This window comes from Pistacia vera, unplaced genomic scaffold, assembly GCF_008641045.1.
Source record: "Pistacia vera cultivar Batoury unplaced genomic scaffold, PisVer_v2 Contig570, whole genome shotgun sequence".
In the NCBI taxonomy this organism is placed as follows: Eukaryota; Viridiplantae; Streptophyta; class Magnoliopsida; order Sapindales; family Anacardiaceae; genus Pistacia; species Pistacia vera.
In genome coordinates this window covers 1,359,565-1,377,823 of record NW_022196413.1, presented here as the reverse complement: position 1 = coordinate 1,377,823, position 18,259 = coordinate 1,359,565, and the positions used below count along the sequence as shown (strand labels likewise).

General features: G+C 34.8%; 2 protein-coding genes across 3 annotated transcripts; both read right to left on the bottom strand.

Moving 5' to 3' along the window:
• Positions 1-852: 852 nt before the first annotated feature.
• LOC116109034 (glucose-1-phosphate adenylyltransferase large subunit 1-like) lies at positions 853-4,869 on the bottom strand. The gene is made up of 16 exons (XM_031395288.1): positions 4,812-4,869; positions 4,251-4,630; positions 3,983-4,105; positions 3,703-3,876; positions 3,474-3,566; positions 3,209-3,292; positions 3,045-3,100; positions 2,804-2,897; positions 2,577-2,689; positions 2,297-2,369; positions 2,053-2,133; positions 1,883-1,969; positions 1,685-1,789; positions 1,343-1,449; positions 1,125-1,185; positions 853-1,034 (listed from the first exon to the last, which is right to left on the bottom strand). Exons 2-16 carry the CDS (start codon positions 4,488-4,490, stop codon positions 933-935), a joined length of 1,593 nt encoding a protein of 530 aa, XP_031251148.1. The 5' UTR covers positions 4,491-4,630; positions 4,812-4,869; the 3' UTR covers positions 853-932.
• Positions 4,870-7,546: 2,677 nt separating this feature from the next.
• Positions 7,547-18,028, bottom strand: LOC116108942 (paladin). 2 transcript variants are annotated; one of them, XM_031395176.1, is made up of 19 exons: positions 17,493-18,025; positions 16,614-16,745; positions 16,372-16,443; positions 15,782-15,852; positions 15,560-15,659; positions 15,365-15,463; positions 14,703-14,829; positions 14,092-14,225; positions 13,950-14,009; positions 13,528-13,763; positions 12,380-12,809; positions 11,324-11,647; positions 10,580-11,182; positions 10,277-10,450; positions 9,530-9,760; positions 9,155-9,438; positions 8,389-8,664; positions 7,997-8,119; positions 7,547-7,769 (listed from the first exon to the last, which is right to left on the bottom strand). In XM_031395176.1, the coding sequence occupies exons 1-19, from the start codon at positions 17,640-17,642 to the stop codon at positions 7,637-7,639; spliced, it is 3,759 nt and encodes a 1,252-aa protein (XP_031251036.1). In that variant the 5' UTR covers positions 17,643-18,025; the 3' UTR covers positions 7,547-7,636. The 2 variants fall into 2 exon arrangements, with proteins under 2 accessions (XP_031251036.1, XP_031251037.1); XM_031395177.1 differs by lacking the exon at positions 9,530-9,760 and having other exon boundaries at positions 17,493-18,028.
• Positions 18,029-18,259: the final 231 nt, after the last annotated feature.

The following is an 18,259-nucleotide window of genomic DNA, read 5'->3' as shown; positions in this document are numbered from 1 at the left end:
TATTCTACTCAAAACATTTAACAATTACATTTCTCAATAAAAGTTTAAAAATTAACAAAAACACCCCCTCCCACCCAAGCCACTATCACTCGACAGTCAACGCAGTAACGACGCACGATTGACTGGATCTGACCGATTGTGTGTCGATCTATTCATTTCAGGCCAGATCTACGACCAAAGATCTCACATTTGATAGCCAGATTTGGCTGTTGACGATGGCCATATCTTGGCCATCGTTTGGCCGTCATCAACGGCAAGATCTTTGGCTGTAGATCTAGCCGTTTCCAGCCAAATCAGTACACGACATGCCAGATCCAATCAGTCGTGTGCCATTCTAGTAACTTTCGACCACCGTCTGACAGTGGTGGCCAATTGCCCGTAATTATTGGGTGAGTGGGGTGTTTTTGGTAATTTAAAAACTTTTTATTGTGAGGGGTGTTTAGTTAAATTAGCAAATATAAGGGGTTAAAAAGGAATCTAAGTGTTTTCAGAAAATATTTTCCAAAACACATTATCAAGATCCTATCCGATTTCATTAAATAGTATTCTATTATAGAATGCTATTCTAAAAAGTAAAACATCATTAAATAGTATTCTATTATAGAATGCTATTCTAAAAAGTAAAACAAACGCACTCGCACCCATAAAATAAAATTTGCCGAGTTTGTAATTTATAAGGCAAATATCCAATCAATCAAGAAAAATGATCATGTTGATTTAGCTTGAAAACTTAAGAGAGATAACATAAGTGATTATTGATAGATTTTCTTAACTCAAAAATTCACATGGCAAAATCCAGAGGAAGAATTTGGAGAAATTTCATTTGCTTTTCTAAAAGTTCCATAACCCAGTCCTCCACAGAATGAAGTGGTGATATATACATATCTATGCACCCCTGATGTTCCTCATTGCCATATCTTTGTTCAATTATCTTAAATGATCGTCCCATCTTTTATTGTTGAATTTTTCAATACTACTGTAATTCCAGATCGAATGTAGAATCCTTCAGATGGTCTCTCTGCCTCTTCCACCTTCTGCTCATACAACGTAATGATTTAATTTTGAGTTTTAACTGGATGAACGATAACTAGAGGGGAACAAATAAAGAAAATTTTATAACTTACATCCTTGTTTGCAATTATCACATTCTTTCCAATTCTTGCATTCTTGTCAATTATACAATTCCTGTATCAAAGAGAGATTCGAAATCATATGATTAATGTGTGATCATGACTTTCATGTTTAGGATTTCTCGTTTACTTTAATTGATTTTTCTTTTTTCATTTTACACTAAATATTATAGGGAAATGCCTTGTTGATTTTTAAGTGAAAGAAACTTAACGTAATTTTGGTATCTCTTCCAATGCCAACTGGAACTTTGCCTTGTGCCAAAAGAGCTGCTATTTCCACCTCAGTTTGGTAATAGTCAGCACCCATCATCATGGTATCCTGTTAGATGTAACCGTAAAATATGATACCAAAGAAGCAAGCAGTAATCCTCTACCAATTGGATTCAATGGACTAAACAAACTACTTTTGACTCTTGAAGGACGACCACACTTCAAAAAATTTAATACAAGTATAAGCAAATTCAGAACTTTTAATGAATTGAACAAGATCTAGATAGATATTGCTGTCCTCTGAATAATAGAAATGATGAAAGAGAACAAGGAATAAAGGTTACCTTTAGCTCCACACCATACTCCAGTCTTGAACGAATCCCCACAATGGAATGTTCCACACTGCACTCCCTCAAAAAGCACCCATGCGAAACTATAGAATCTTTAACCTGTAATAACAAACAGGGGTTATAAGGTCTCGAGACTCTCGACCTGTGGCGCCATAACATCTTAAACGGTATGGTACTAAGTTGAAATTATACCTGGCATTTCTCTATTTTTGTTGGAGGTAGAAAACGAGGAGATGTGAAAATTGGTTTGGATGGATCAAAGAATTGGAACTTGGGAGGCTTCAGAAAAAAGAGAATAAAAGCATCATACTAACTTGTTTTAGACAAGAAAAGACAACTGGCAGAGAATGTAAAAGAACTACCTGATCAGTCAAGGATAAATTTGCATCAAAGAAGGATTTAATAGTCCCGATATCTTCCCAGTAGCCATTGTATAGATACGCCTATCATGAAAGGAAAGATATAAAAGTGCTTGAGATGCTTTCTGTTATAATAATAGGAAACGGGAGCTCAATGCAAACTAGTACATGCATACATGTCAAATCATCCTATTCTCATCATCAAATTATTAATTAATTAAAACTTCTGCTAGATTCAAGATTCTACCTGAACATTAAAATCTTTTGCAGCCATCGGAATTACTTCTGACCCAAAATCATTGGCCTCTGGATAATGCCACCTGTAGAAGAAAAAATAAATTTAAGAGAAATAGGCATTATTCCTGTCAGCAGTCCACTTATATTCAATGACAAAAAAAAATCATTTAACCTTCATAATAACTCTGCTTATGTTTCTGCTAACTATTAAAGCAAGGAAAAACATACAAGATAAAAATGTGTGGATACTACATGTCATCACTAAAACTTGGCAAAAAATGTAAAAAAACCTCAGAAGCTTCAATAGAACTTCTGTCTTGAACAGATATACACCCATTGATGCAATGTATGGGGTATTCTTTGCTTCTTGAGCTGATAGTCCTAGAATAGTGGTGTCTACTTGCTGAGACAAAAAAAAAAAAATTTCAATCAGCTTCAATCTAGTTTCCATGGACTACTCATTCAGTAACGGATTTCTTTAGATGTTAATTTAAGGAAAAGTGGACAGGTTAACAACCATAGATCTCAAACTTTCACCCTTGGGTTTCTCTAGAAACTGCCTGATCCTTCCTGTTTCATCAATCTTCACCAACCCAAAATCCGAGGCACGACTGCAGGAAAGAAGACATTAAAAGGAACTTCAACCAAGTAATTGAAAAGCAATTATATCTTTCTAGGACGGATTGCACTCTTTTGCAAGCTATTGGTACATGCTCAATCAAAATTGGGTCTATTATGATATATAAATAATTAATTACCTGTTATCTACGGGAAGACAAGAAACTGATATATCAGCACCTGAATCAATGTGATGCTGCGAACAGAGATCATGTTTTTCAAAACAAAAGTAAAAAAGAAAATTTTACATAAAAGATGGAAATAATAGGGCAGAGAAATAACTGAGTTAGCAGCTATGGTTAACCTGCACAAAGTCCATATAATCCATTCGATAGAGATGATCACCCGACAAAATGAGAATGTTCTCAAGGTTCCTATGCTTAGCATCCTACAAACAAAACCACAATTATGCCATCAATGTTGATAACATCATATCCATAGATGTCTTTCCGACTTTCCGTCTGGATAATTAAATAAAGACATCTCTAATCAAATAGCAATTTTCACATATATTTATTCCTGTGCATCAGCAAATAGGTCATGGATTCAAGAAGAATTAATTTACATGCCTCAAACAACCAGATGAACTGTCTTACAGCATCTGCTGTACCCTGAAACCACTTCTTCCCTGATTCACCTGGCGTTTGGGTGGCTGCTAATACCTATTACCATCAGTGAAGCAGAATCGGAATCAGAAGAATAGTAGTAGATGACAGTATCTAACCCAGTCAAATGAGAAGTTTTTAGTGGTATATAACATTTGACTATCATCTCAAGTATGAGTGCGATTCAACATACCTCCACAAAACCATCACCAAAATTCACACCATTTCCCAAATTATATGTTCGAGCAATGTGTCGGTTGAGAGATTGAGAATTGAACTGGGTAAGGATATATATCTTGTTAATTCCACTGTTGATACAATTACTCATGGGGACATCTATCAGTCTATAACATCCCCCAATTGGTACCTAAAACATCACATAAAAGATCCAGCCAAAAAAGTGAAATGGTTAAGAGGCAATTGGAGTCATTCTAATCTTAAAAGAAGCATGTAGTAGTTAAGAGTTAGCTTACGGCCGGCTTAGCTCTTCTTCCAGTAAGTGGAAAAAGTCGTGTCCCGGCTCCACCACCTAATATGATGGAGGCCACAGTCTTGGGGTCTGCTTCCTGTTTAGCAAGTACTGGTGCCTGGTAACTCTGCATTGCAAGGTCATAATCACAAAGAAACGCATATATAACTGTAATGACACAAAAACAATATATAAACTATGAGCACAGAGAAAACTAAATTCCAATTTCAATGAGATAGCTGTTGATCCAAAAACGCAGGGGTGGAAGTTACCATGAAATCTTTGGCAACATCTGCAAGAATAGAATTAACCGAGAATCGTTTCGTAATTGTGGCACATCTTTTCGTGGGAATGTTCAACTTCCGTAACTGAACACCTGATATGACGCTGTTGGGCTGCCCGGCGCCCACTTTACTACCCAAGAATGAGGAAGTTAACAACACCTTTTTATCGGGCGATGGTGATGGCATCCTTGGAGATAATGAGCTAAGTCCAGGTAACTCCATTGCCATTGTTTTCTATACGTCACTTGCTCAGGAGTTCTCTTCTTCCTTTAAACGAGTTCCAGAACAACCCTCTCTTGGCTTCTGTTGTTAGGTTGCTCTCTTGTTCTATTTGCAGGGATCACAAAACAATTGGACGCATTTCAAATCTGAAGATTTGTAATTATTGCACTCATTGGGATTAGAAATCACAAGCTCAATTTAAAAATAAATAAAATAACATAAAGAAGTTACCTCCACATCACTCGATTAACGTAGCTCGCAAATTATTCTTAAAAATGTATATTAAAAATGAAAACCAAATCAAAGAATAGAATCGAAATAGCTTACTCAATCTCACTAACAACCCATTGAAAACAGGTAATTAATCACCACATGTATTAATTCTCTACCTCTGCTTTGCTTTAATGTTGATGAACGAAATTAGATTATGTTAATGTAATATTTAGAATAAAATAAAGCTCAAGTTGCCTGCGAATATAGGAAAGAATGGCTCCAACAATCCAAAAAAAACCCGGAATTACTTTTTCTTTTTTATAAAAACTTTCATTCTTAAAACTGAGTTTAAGTTTTCGAGATTCTCAACAGCTTAGAATAAAAGCCTCTACATCCAGCATGTTAACGTTTAAGGTCGTACGTCGTTTCCCTCTCCTTGGGGTTTCCGTTTTCAACGACTAAACACATGCTACAAGTCACCAAACAATAATTAAATATAAAAATATGAAGGAGAAAATTCACTCACCCTCTGACTCTCTATTCGTTGAATAAGAAGGCGGAAACACCGACTAACATTAATCTTCATTGATTATTATGAGATTTTCAAAAAACTATTAACCAAGTGTTTGAAATATTTGCACTTCATGAGAGCTACCTTCCATTATCTTTAATCATATGAAAGAAGAAAGAGTAAAAAAAACTTTTTACTATTAGATTCGAGTTGTTTTATTCAGAGTAGATTCAGGAGAGCGAATCTCTCCAGCACTTTTCCAGTGACTGACTCGTCTCTTAGTTCCTAAAATGAAGGATCAATCTGAAACAGCACAACCGCTTTTATCTGTAAAATCTTCTTTGTTACGTTGAAAGGATATTTGCATTGAGAGGAAAATTCGCAAATGGAGTTTAGGTATATTTAAGTCATTCGTTTGCTTACTACAAACTACAAAGTTAATGTACTACAGTGTCGTGAGGCAGGGGCGGACCCACATGGGGTCACGTGGGGTCGAGTGACCCCACTTGGATTTTGTTTTTTAAATTTTTTCGATTTTACCTCATAAAAAAACTAAATTACAGTAAATTAAATTAATTAAAAATGATAATATCTTTTCCTATTTTTTCCCCAATCTCAACTTTTTCTCTTGTCGAGCATGCCTCACTTCATCTCTATAATCTCTATTTTTCTCTAATAATATATTAAAATTTATGCAACCATTTAATTTTGTGTTTAGTCTATTTATGATGAAAGATTTACTTAACTTTACAAATAAATTTTCTTAATTTTGTGTTTAGTCTATTTATGATGAAAGATTTACTTAACTTTACAAATAAATTTTCTCAAGCATTACAAAGAAGAGATTAAGATATTGTAAATGTTATGCATATGGTTAAAGTGCGTAAGCAAGCTTTATAATTAACGAGGGATAGTGGATGAGAGAATTTACTTAGCAAAGTTTGTTCTTTTTTTACCAAACATGTATTGATATTCCAAATATGGATGACAAGTTTTTTATTCAAGGGTGATCACAACGGAAGACTAAAGGTATCACAAACTTGTATCACTATCATATTGAAGTATTTTATAGTGTCCTATATATTTAACTTCAAGAGTTGAATAATCATTTCACTGAGGTAAACACTAAATTACTTATTTGTTTGATATGCTTATGTCTAAATGAAAATTTTGTTGCTTTTGATAAGAAAAAATTGATGTATCTTGCTGAACTTTATCCATAATATTTTTCTAATTTAGAACTCATAACACTTGATTATCAATTTGATATTTATATTTTGGATGTACACTCTAATGTCAAATTTATGAAATTGAATAAGATTGGAGATCTTTCATTAGTTTATTTGTTAATAAAATTAGTATTGATTTTACTAGTTGTCACTGTTAGCGTAGAGAGAGCATTTTCAACAATGAATATTGTGAAAAATCGTTTGCAAAGTAGAATGAGTAATTAATGTTTGAATGATAATTTAGTTGTGTATAAAGAGAAGAATGTATTTGATAGTATTAATAATGAAGTCATTATACAATATTTTCAAAAGATGAAATCTCATCGAGAACAATTGTAAATATATTAGTTAATGAGAATTTTATTAATACAAATATTTATGTTTATTTTTATTTATGTTAATTATTACTTTAATTTTTGATCTCCTAAAGTTTCATTGTTGGTCCGCCCTGTCGTGAGGTGATCATACTTAAGAAGATAACTCTGTCTATTTAAATATATGCACACCATTTATGGACTTACTTTTTCCTTTTCTTCAGATAATCAGTTGAATCATACTTAAGAGTTAAGAAGATAACTCTGTTTATTTAAATATATGCCCAACATTTATGAACTTATTTTTTCCCTTTTCTTCATATAATCAGTTAAAACAAATATACAGATAATATAGTGCGTCACATAGGACCAAAGAGTTTCTTTGAATGAAATAGTATACTATATCACCATTAATACTTAAACATAAGAGAATGAATATAGTTAAATCATTTCAGGATTATTATCGAAACTGAATGCGTTTCTTATTTTTACCAATTAATTAACTTTTAATTGTCAAAGAATGCAGTATTAGAAATATTGCGACAATAAACAAAATGGGATTACATTTTACGAAATATTAAATATAGAAGTGTTGTAACTTCGAGTTGATTTGGAACGTTCCCATCGTAGTGGCACTTACATTTAACAGTCAAAACGATCCAGGGCTAGGCATCAAGTTGACATCCGTCTGAGCCTAATAAAAATGGACCTGACCTGGCCACAATCAAGCTCATTGTTATTGACACTAAGAGGCCCGGTATGCATGCACGGAAAAGGGAGAGGGACAGGGAGAGAGGCTAAAAATGGAGATTTAAAATACTAAGCCAAACTGTACAATAAATACATTTGAATTTTGAACAACATCACATTACTATATCTCCAAGTTCATTTATCAATCCTAAGGTTATTACAGAGATGTCCAAGTTCAGGCCTCCCATCCATCCATGATTTGAATTTTGTCTCTGCTGGGGATGTGCAGTAGAGGTACGACCTGAATGTTATTAGGAAAAAGTACCGCCTGCAAATCCACACAACCAACTGCTTACATATACCAGAAAAAACATGCTTTTGCTTAACTCAGACACACATTATATATTGTAATCATAAGAGGAAAAAAAAATAAAAATTGATAGATCAAAATAAAGAACGATCAAGTCAGAATTACACTAGAAAGAGCAGACGATTAAAACAAATAAAAAAAATTGATGGTATGTAATATCTAATTGTTGAGGCATGCAAACTAACCTTAAGGCCTTGATACCCATATCCATGATGTACCCTCGTTGTTCATCATCATCATTGGGAAACTTCTGCAGTTCTTCACTGAAATATAGAATATCATCTCGTAAATGCCCCGCACCTGCACATCTATAAAAAGAAGGAACAAACTCAGCACCATCAACTCCAAAGAGACTCACTTTCCCAAACAAAATGGAGAGACTATATATTACATGCATAATCACCCGAGACAATAACCTATAGTTATAAGATTATTGTTATCCTCAATCAAGAAAAAGAAAAGAAATAAAATAAAAAGAAGAATCAATAACAAAACACCCACAACATGCTATAACTAATCTCCTTTACATTACATCACCCATAACACTTTTTTTTTTTCTCTCTTTTGAGATACATACCGGTCAATAACAATGTCAACGTCTGCTTTGCTCTGTGGACCATAGACAAGAACTCTTGTAAGGCTTAATATGTCACGGTAATCACCCATCCTAAGTGCTTCTTTATCAGATGCCCGGGAAGGTAAGTTCTCCTCATATGCTGGAAAAAGATGTGGACCTTGTGGAACCTTTGATGCTAACTTTTCCTCAGCATCAAGTCTAAGACAAAGAATTGCCATTGCATATGCAACTCCTCCAAACCCTGTGTGTGACACAAAAAGGTAACACCCTGCAGAGCTATAAACAAACGTAGTTTTAGTATACAACATCATTCAAACATCAATAACTTTTTTCAAAAAGGAACATATCAAGAAGAATGCTAAAAGAAATCTCTATACTTGCTAAATCATGAATGTGTACCAATCAAAGAAAAAATATCAGCATCCCCACAAATCCTTAAAAGAGTTCCCCCAACATACTTTCATAAGTATTATGTTATGAAACTCTTAAAATTAAAAAAAAAAAAAAAAGAGAAAAAAAGAGAAAAAAATAAAGGACATTTAGTTTGATTCAAGAAGACAAAAAGTAATTCAATGTCATTAAGAACTTTTAAGAAAAAGTAACTTTCAGTAGTCATATGCACGAGCACAGTATGGAGCATGTTAGAACTCAAATGTTGTCGAACATTAACCAATAACATTAAAGCTTTTAAGTCAAGTGATTATGGTTAAAAGTATGAAATAAAGACACATTACTGATGGTGTACAGTTCAGTTACGGATACTTACTCATCTCTACAGTACTGGATAGCATCAACATCAGAAGCTAAAGCATCCCTCTCTCTAGTTAACGGTATCCTTCTATATGTTATAATATATCCGTCATCTTTTAGAGCAGCATATACTTCAGCAGGTGTTTTCACATCATCCACAAAGATGTTTTCCCAGTATCCTATGACACTGGACTGATTTATTTCTGGAATATATTCTTCACGATGTAAAAGCATTCGACCACCAGAAAGTCTGATCTCAGATAATATATCTTCTTTTAACCGTGCCTCCAGGTGTTCTACCTGAAAAATAGTACAAAAAAAAGGAAGTTGAGAAACATTCTTAGCTGGCTAACTACTATTCACAGATAAGAGACATGTCAATGATGACAACCACTGGGCCAGTAATTCCCACGTGCTTGAGCGTATCAACAGGTTTGTTAAGCTCCCTGAGGACAAATGGTGTGCCATTAATGTAAACAACCGCCTCCTCTCTCAGATCAGTCAATACCACTTTCTGAGAAATTGATCCTTCAGCTTTGGGCTTGGCACCTAAATATGCCAACATCTCTTTAGCAGCAGTAATTGTTGGAGTTGCCATACTATACACAGGGCATCCATCCACCTGAAGCAAACAAAAGTTTTGAGCTTCAAAAATTCGCAAATCTTTTATCATACCAACTTCCTCTCTCAAAAACCGATTCATAAGGTCTTTATGTATGTTCAAGTGGACTTGTGCATCATACGAATTTAAGATTCTGAATTAAGCAAACTAGCACGTAACCATATAGATTACTTTAACCAGACAATCAAATGATAGCCAAAATGGACCTCTAACCCATCATCAGGCAAGCATATACAGAACCTCAGAAAAACTATTGTGAATCCATCAAATACATTAGCAATTCTAGTTTCCAATGTGAAATTCGAAGTGCAGCATCTCATTTAGTTTATGATAGTTCTCTTTCATCGAAGAACATGCACAAGATGTATAACAATTTAGAGACTGATAGCACCATTTATAGCATATCATTTGGATCTTTCGGAGGTTGGATTTAATTTTATAGCATCATTTATGTCATGTCAATCTAAGCAAAAACTATTAGCCTTTCATTATATATATAACCCCACAGAAAAATACCTTGTAAACATGCGGTGCACCATGAATTTGTATGTGGCTGGAAGTTCTCTGACCTGGAAAGAAATACATTTTCAGTATTGAACCTTTACCCAAGACAGAGCCATTACGGTTCTTTACAATGGCCTCCATCACTGCATCTCCATGCTGAGATTCATGTGGTGCTCTCAGTTCCTCCTGCATTCAAAAATTGAAGTTCATTATGCAAGCACTTCCAAGTAATGAAAGAAAAAGTTAACAACGTTTGAGAAGTTATGTGTTATTTAGCCCTCAAGTTCCTATGTTAGTAAGGAGAAGAGGAATTACAGGGACAGTGAAAAATCGCCCTGGTCTCAATCTTATGCTCCATTTCATTGCTTGGACCTCTGGTCTTTGACGCAACCAAGTTTTGAAAGTCATCTTTGATTCTCCTTGTCCACAAAACCCATCAAATGATTCACTTCCAAGATATGCAGCAAAGGCAATTAAACGGAAGTATCGCTCCAAGTACTCAGCACCACGGTTCAATGCTACCCTTCTAACCCTTGGCTCAACATGCTGTTGATTGAATATCTTCCTATAATGCAGGACGGCTTCGCGTATGTTCTGCAAAGCAGAACATCTATCGATAATAGAATCTAAGGCCTCACGGCATTCCACTCCATTATCAAATAATCTTGTTATCTTCCACAAAAGCAGGATATCATCCATGCCGAATGCATGGCCTTCATCTATTTCAGTTCTTACTTTTGTGGTCCTGGAGGTTGATGCAGCACCATTGCCTCCAGTTTCTTCACCACTTGAGCTACCACTATCCAATTCTTCATGGACCATATCATCAAGTAAAACTTTAATAGGTCTCCCATGATCAATACGAAGCTTCAGAAGGCATGCAATAACAGTACCAGTAGTTGTTCTTCCTCTACCCATCTGTGAAAATGAAATAAATAAACAGAGAAAATACAGATAAGAATAAAAACACACAGGCACACCCGACAAATACATAGAACATAATGAACACCTCGACGCAAATTTACAATTAAGTCTTAATTAGAATGTAAATGCTTTAACCTGGCAATTGAAAACAAAAGCGGTATCCTTAGAAGCAGAAGCAATGTTCATTGCCAATGTGTCAAAGTCCGAAGTCTTGGGAGCTTTACCATCAGTGATTGGCACACGTGCATACTTAATGGGAAAACCATCATCCTCTAAGCATTTGAATACCTCAAGCGGTGTCTGAACAGAGTCAAAACTCACATGTTCCCAAGCATCGAATATTTGCCCATCATCCGTTTCATGAATAACCATTATAGCACCACCATAACGTTCAGCTTCTCGCAGAATATCTTCTTTTAGTCGAGCTTCCATTCTCTCCACTCTCTCGCGATCAATTCCCTGAATGTAGATATCATAATTTCAACTTCACCAATTAGGGCTGAAAAGGATGAGGGGGAAGATTCAGAACATCTTTGGGGGAAAAGGGAAAAAAATAACAATACACTCAAAAAAGGAACCATGAATTGCCATGTTAGAAGCCAAACTTGTTCAATTTTTTTAGGTCATAGCCAAAATACTTCAAGATATCCTTAATGTGATATAACTTCAGTTAAAATGCTCATTCAATATCTGCTAAACACATGATGGAAATATAGTGAAATTTGTGATATGGCAGTAACACAAACATTCACACTAATAACTTATGTATCCTTTCTTGTACTTTTCCTGGTTACAGAAGATTATTGTTGGTGCTGCATCTGTAACATGGCTAGTGTGCCTTGTGTGAGTATGCAGAGAATTAGATAGAAAATTTGAGTGCAGTCATACAAAGTCTTTGTTTTGCTGCACCAAAAATGTAAATGCATCTGGGCACCATTCTGTGAGAAGGCTATGCATTTTGCATTTTCAGAAAACACATTGACTAAATAAGGGCTAGGTCTGGCTTCAAAGACAAATTTCTATCATGTATTGGGCAACGATAGAATCACTTTTTTGTAACATCTGGTGCCATCATACTGTAATGTAGATGGAAGCTAAAAAGCAAAGTCCACACTAAGGCTAGAGCACATCATTTGCACTTTCCAATTCAACAAAATTTAGATATATAACAAAAAAAAAATAGTATTATACCGTGTACTCCAGCATATTTTTGTAAGGTCTTTCAACTTCACGGAGAACAAATGGTTTCCCATTGATGTAGATAACAGGTTCTTCTCTCATATTATGCCAGAAAACTGGGCAACAGCCTTTAGAGTTGCCAATCCTCCTAATGACAGATCGAATGCCATCAATAGTTGGATTTGCAACGCCATAAACTGAAAACCCAGGAACTTGTCTGAAGTTAGGTGCACCCTCCACTCGATCTGGTAAACTTGGATTTTGACAACCAGGACAATGATCACTTTTGAGAACAGTTTGGCTTCCAAGTACTTGTCCATTTCTCAGAGCAGCAACAACATCCATTTCATGAGGGCGGCCATCAGCAGATTCAGCTATCTTCATCACAGATGGCTTTAAACTTGCATACCCAAGAGCACCCATTGGATCTCTCCTCAGCAACCTATAAGAGAGCAAAATTTGCAGCAAAGGAAGTTACCCAAAATGCAAGACAACAACGATCATTGTCTAAGATGATAATATGTGCTCTGATTTTTCATTGATAACAAAAAAAAAAACTAATATCACCGTTGGATTATCATCAATAGTGACACTTCTAACATGATCTGAGGTGATGTGATTTTAATAAGTAAAAAAGAGTAAAAGAACTGATAAGAGCTCAATGAATTCTTAAATGTGGCAGAGGATCAAAAGCATGTTGAAATTCCAATAATGCTGACATGCCTGAATTGAGAATGTCAAGATAGATCTACAAGAATTTTAAGGATAGTTTAAGAATTGAATACAGATGCAGAAAGTAGAGGTAGCATGTATCAAGTATAAGCTAGGAGAAGTTCAATTGAGATAAACTAATCAAGTGCAACACAGACCAATTGATGCTCTCGTATTAAAGAGTGAGTTGAATAAGCGGTAGGTACAAAAAGAAGAAACAAAGTAGTACATGTTATGTTTTCATAGTGTACAAAAGATCGAATTTCTGGACAACTATAGACTAATGGCAAAGAATGGGGCAGAATGAAAGGAAAAGACACAAGTAATTGACTCCAACTAGTTTTGATTAAGACTAGGTTCAGTTAAATTGAGTTAACGCATGTGAATGGACGAGTTTGTATCTAGATCAGAAAGGTAAACTTTTACATATTATTCAGTTATAAAAGTACCTGCGGATAATGCTATATAGCTCAGGCCTTGCTTTCATCCAGTCAACAAAACTGCTATGACCAAAAGAACTAGAACGGAGGGCTGCTCTCTCTGAATGAATGTATACAGCAAAGCATATTAAAAAGTAATATCTCTCCAAGTACTCCACGAAAAATGAAAGTGATGCCTCCCTCTTCATCTCATCTGGTTGATGCAGAATACTGTTACGATAAGTGGCAATTGCTTCACGCAGGTTCTGTAATTCAATTAAAGAAACACTTCAAGGGGTAGTAACAGCAAAATGAAATTAAAAACAAACCTGAAATATAAGTAGTACCAACATACTATGCAAACAAACTGCGTGGAAGAAACTTTCATATTTGACAATAACAAGAACTTAGAAGCTATACCTGAACGGTTTAGGGTACTTAGAGAGCCATACCTGCATGGAGGCACACTTGTCAATGACTTTATCCACTTGTCTTTTGCCTTCGACACCACCCTAAAGGCCATTTCACTTATTCAAGAGCTCAAAGAAAATGATAAATTTCCAACTAAGAGAAACAAGAGCTAATAGTATATACCTCTAAAACCCGTATCAAGCTTCTAATGACAACATATTCTCCTCTACGAACTGCCTCCTCTGAGTTTGGCAAATGTTCAGGAATATTGGAACCAGAATCAAAAACACGACCAATTGAATTTGTTCTAGGGATGCCTATAATATGTGAACATATTGCATTAGAATATAGTATCATTAATGAAATCAATCTGCTATACCTATATAGTATTGCTCTCTAATAAGATACTATAACTGTTAGACCTAATTACTAAATCATCTGAAGATGAAATCACAATGCCATGTTCGAATCAAGCCTAACATCTACTGATATCAGGCACTGACTTAAGGAAAATAGTGGCAAAAAATAATAACTTAACTAGTAGAGAACAATAAATAGCTTTGATATAAGTGATGAGAGATGCCAACTGCAAAGTTGACAAATCAGTTTAGAAACAATGAAATCAACCCAGACATAAACCTAAAGTAACGTAAAAAAATTTTAGGGTTGTCTTAAGTTGATAACAGCAATGGAATATTATAGAGATAGTAGAAAAATGTGTAGTATTTTTTAATAAAGGAAGTTATTGGTTACCAGAATTTTAGTATTTTTGAGTAAAGGAAGTTATTAGTTACCAGAAGCTCCAATGCGGTTGAGGTAAACCAACGTTGCAATCACCATCCCTGTTGTAGTTCGTCCACGTCCCATTTGACAGTTAAAAATTACCTCTGTATTTATGTCGGCTTGAGAAATTTTATCAACCTTAAAATGCAATGAAAGAGCAGGCATATTATTTATGGAATATTATTCTGCCAGTCATATTCCATCACTTTAGCAGAACTACTTGAAAGCCCAAGAACTAATGAAACAATTTAGAGTTGTTAAAATTTTTGACAAATATGCAAGTGATGTAATGAGAAGAATACCACAATTAAAAGAAACATTACCAAACAAGATGATGCACAGAGGATATAATTGCAGCAAATTAGAAATTAGAACCATAATGCACTTACAAACAGATCATTCAAATAATCAGAAGAATGGGTACTTATCAAGCCAAAAATGAGAGTGAGAGATATCAAAGAGAATAGAATCTTCATTTTTTTTTCCAAAGGTAGACACCAGATGTGGGAGCAAATAGTTAATAAAATCACAAAAGGTTAACTCATAATTCACATGAACAAATAAGCTATATAATTTTTTTTATTTTTTTTCAGTAAGTTAATGGAAGTAAAAAGAAGCCTTATAAATTACTAAGAAATAAGTGTGAAAATAAGACTTAATGATTAAAACTCACCAAGATATCAAAATCCTGTTCTTTTGGTGATTTTTCATCAGTTACAGGAACACGTTCATAATCAACAAGGTAACCTTCTACCTGCAGTTCCTCATACACCTGAACCAAAGAGACAAATTTGCAACCATAAGTAAATTGGTACATAAATCATGTTTCCTCATTGCAAAAATCTAAAGCAAGTTCAAAAGACTATACATCAAGTGGTGTCTTCACAGAATCACTCGATACTGGTTCCCATTGGTCCACCATCTGACCATCTGGCAGTTCATCAGTGACAAGGATCTTATTTCCATATCTGTTATGTCAGATGTGCAAATAAGATTTGTGATTATGCAAAGCAAGAGTAACTGATGGGAAAGCCAAATATGAATACTCGTGAGAGAAAAGACCAAGACAGCCATGGACCAATGAGAGTACCTTGCAGCTTCCATCACGATATCTTCTTTCAATCGAGCTTCCATTTGCTCAACCCTAGCCCGGTTGATTCCCTGATTCAAAACAAAAAGATACAACTGATTTGCAAGAAATGTAAGCTATGATAATCACTAGTGGACCTTAGTACATGGGTTTGCTTGCAAGTCCATGCATATGCATATGTGTAACATAAGGTTAGCTAGACTGCATGTTCCATAACATAAATCCCCTAAATCTTCCCGAATAACACAACCATCATATACTCATAAAAGTCCCATCATACCATAATTTACCAAAAGAAAGTAGCACGCCAAGGACAAAGTTTCCAAACACATACAGTAGTTCAATATATATTATTACCATATGAAAGAAATCATGCAACGCTTTATTTTATCTTGGTTTAGTTTCTTACATTAATATCACAAAGTCACTCAAGAAGCAAACATATGCTGCCCATTAGGTACTAAGATATAAAAAATAGCATCATATTCACAAGTGCTAGAATGCTAATTTATGTAGAAGTATATAATTGAAAAAAAAAAAAAAAGAATTTATGTAAATATGTGCTGTCAAATTTCCTTAGAATTAAATACCGTATACTCGAGGTTGGAAAAGGGCCTCTCTGCCTCACGCAAAACGAAGGGACGCCCATTAATGTACACCACCTGTTTCAAGAACATAATGTTGTATTAACATAAAAAATAATTCCAATATACTAATCATCAGTGAAATTATTTTATCACAGTCATGCAAAGCCCAAATATCAACTAAATCATAATATTATGATCATATACTTATCAACATAAATAGATATTATTGCAACAAATAATTTTACCGGTTCCTCGCGAAGGCTAATCCAAAGAACATGCACTTTCTTTCCTTCTTTCTGGGCTCCAATATGCTTGAGAACATTATGAATCCCTTCAAGTGTAGGAATCGCAACACCATGAACACGTAATGAGTCAGCCTACAGTAACCATAAAAGAGTCAAATAAAGAAAATACAAATATGTATGAGAATTTATTTCTTCATGAAACAGATCAACAATCTAAAGAGATGCAGCACACTACTAATCAAGCATGAGCAGCATCTGCATCAAAAAGATCTACGTAAAGAAACTCATAAACCACAATGCAGATTAACTAATGCATTATAAAGCTTTAAAGAGTGTATCAATAAACGCTAGCAAATCCCAGTACTTCAAACTGAATGTTAAGTTAATAAAGCCTGCGACTGCATCTGGTATAGGATTGAGCTATAAAACTGAAATTGGATGGAATTCAAGTGATATTTTCAATTCCAGAGATCTAATTCCATGATCTCAAACATAGCATTGCTGTTATTGTTCTGTTTTACCAAGCCTATGGGGATAAGTAAAGACACTTTCTGTTACCTATTTACTAACTTAATTTGGCTAATAATTAAACAGAGAAATAAACTGATATATTACATAGAAATAAATCTCTGATATATTACATAGAAATAAATCATTTATTTGGTTTAACGTTAAACCCGAACTAAAAAATTAAAGAAAGTATGAAAATCAGTTAAGCGTCGCACCATTCCCGTCATGTAAATAATGCATTCCGCAAAATCGTGATAGAAAACGATGAGATGCAAACTCAGATATTTTGCTATCAGATAAAGAATTGTAATAACAATTAACACGAATCATTATTATTTCAATTATTAAAGAAAAGCGGAGGGAAGAAACCTGACGGTAATTGGGAGCACCATCGATCTGAGGGGTTAAGCGTTTGTTTTGGCAGCCAGGAAAATGGTCGCTCTTGAGAATGGTTCGTTTGCCCAAAACTGATCCCCCTCTCATCTTCATCACCTGCTCTGGCTCTTTAGGTATCGACATTTCTCTTTTAATTTTACACTTTCACTACTAGTATTCACAATCCAACCCACAAACTCTTAAAAATTACTATATTTATCTCCTATCAATTATATTACCCAGACACGAGATTCCAACTACTAAATCATTCTATCCTATAACTTGTTAATTGAATGCAACCGAAAGCAACAATGCTTCTCTTAAAAACTATTACACAGCGAGATGACGAAAGAAAACAGAACAGAAGAGTGAAGGAGGATAAGAGTAAAATTGAAAAAAAAAGAAAAAGAAAAAGGGTATCACCTCATCTAATCAACAAGACCCAGGTAGAGATAGGAGTAAATATTTATTGGTGCATGTGGCAAAATTTGAGTTGTGGGGTGAGGGTTTTAGATTGGTTTGTTTTGTGTGGGACTCCTGACATTACAACGTGAAAGGCGTGTGGTGAGGAGATTTCTCTTTTGTTTTTGTTCTTGTTTTGACTGTTAATTTAAAAACGCGCATACTACAGTGGATATTCTTTTCCACTGGCTATGGATGCGCCTGTTAAGTACCCACCTATACTTTCCCTTCCCTTTCCTCTATGCCCCTTAACTTCAATTTCTTTTACACAGTCTATTTCAAAAATAACAGGATTTTAA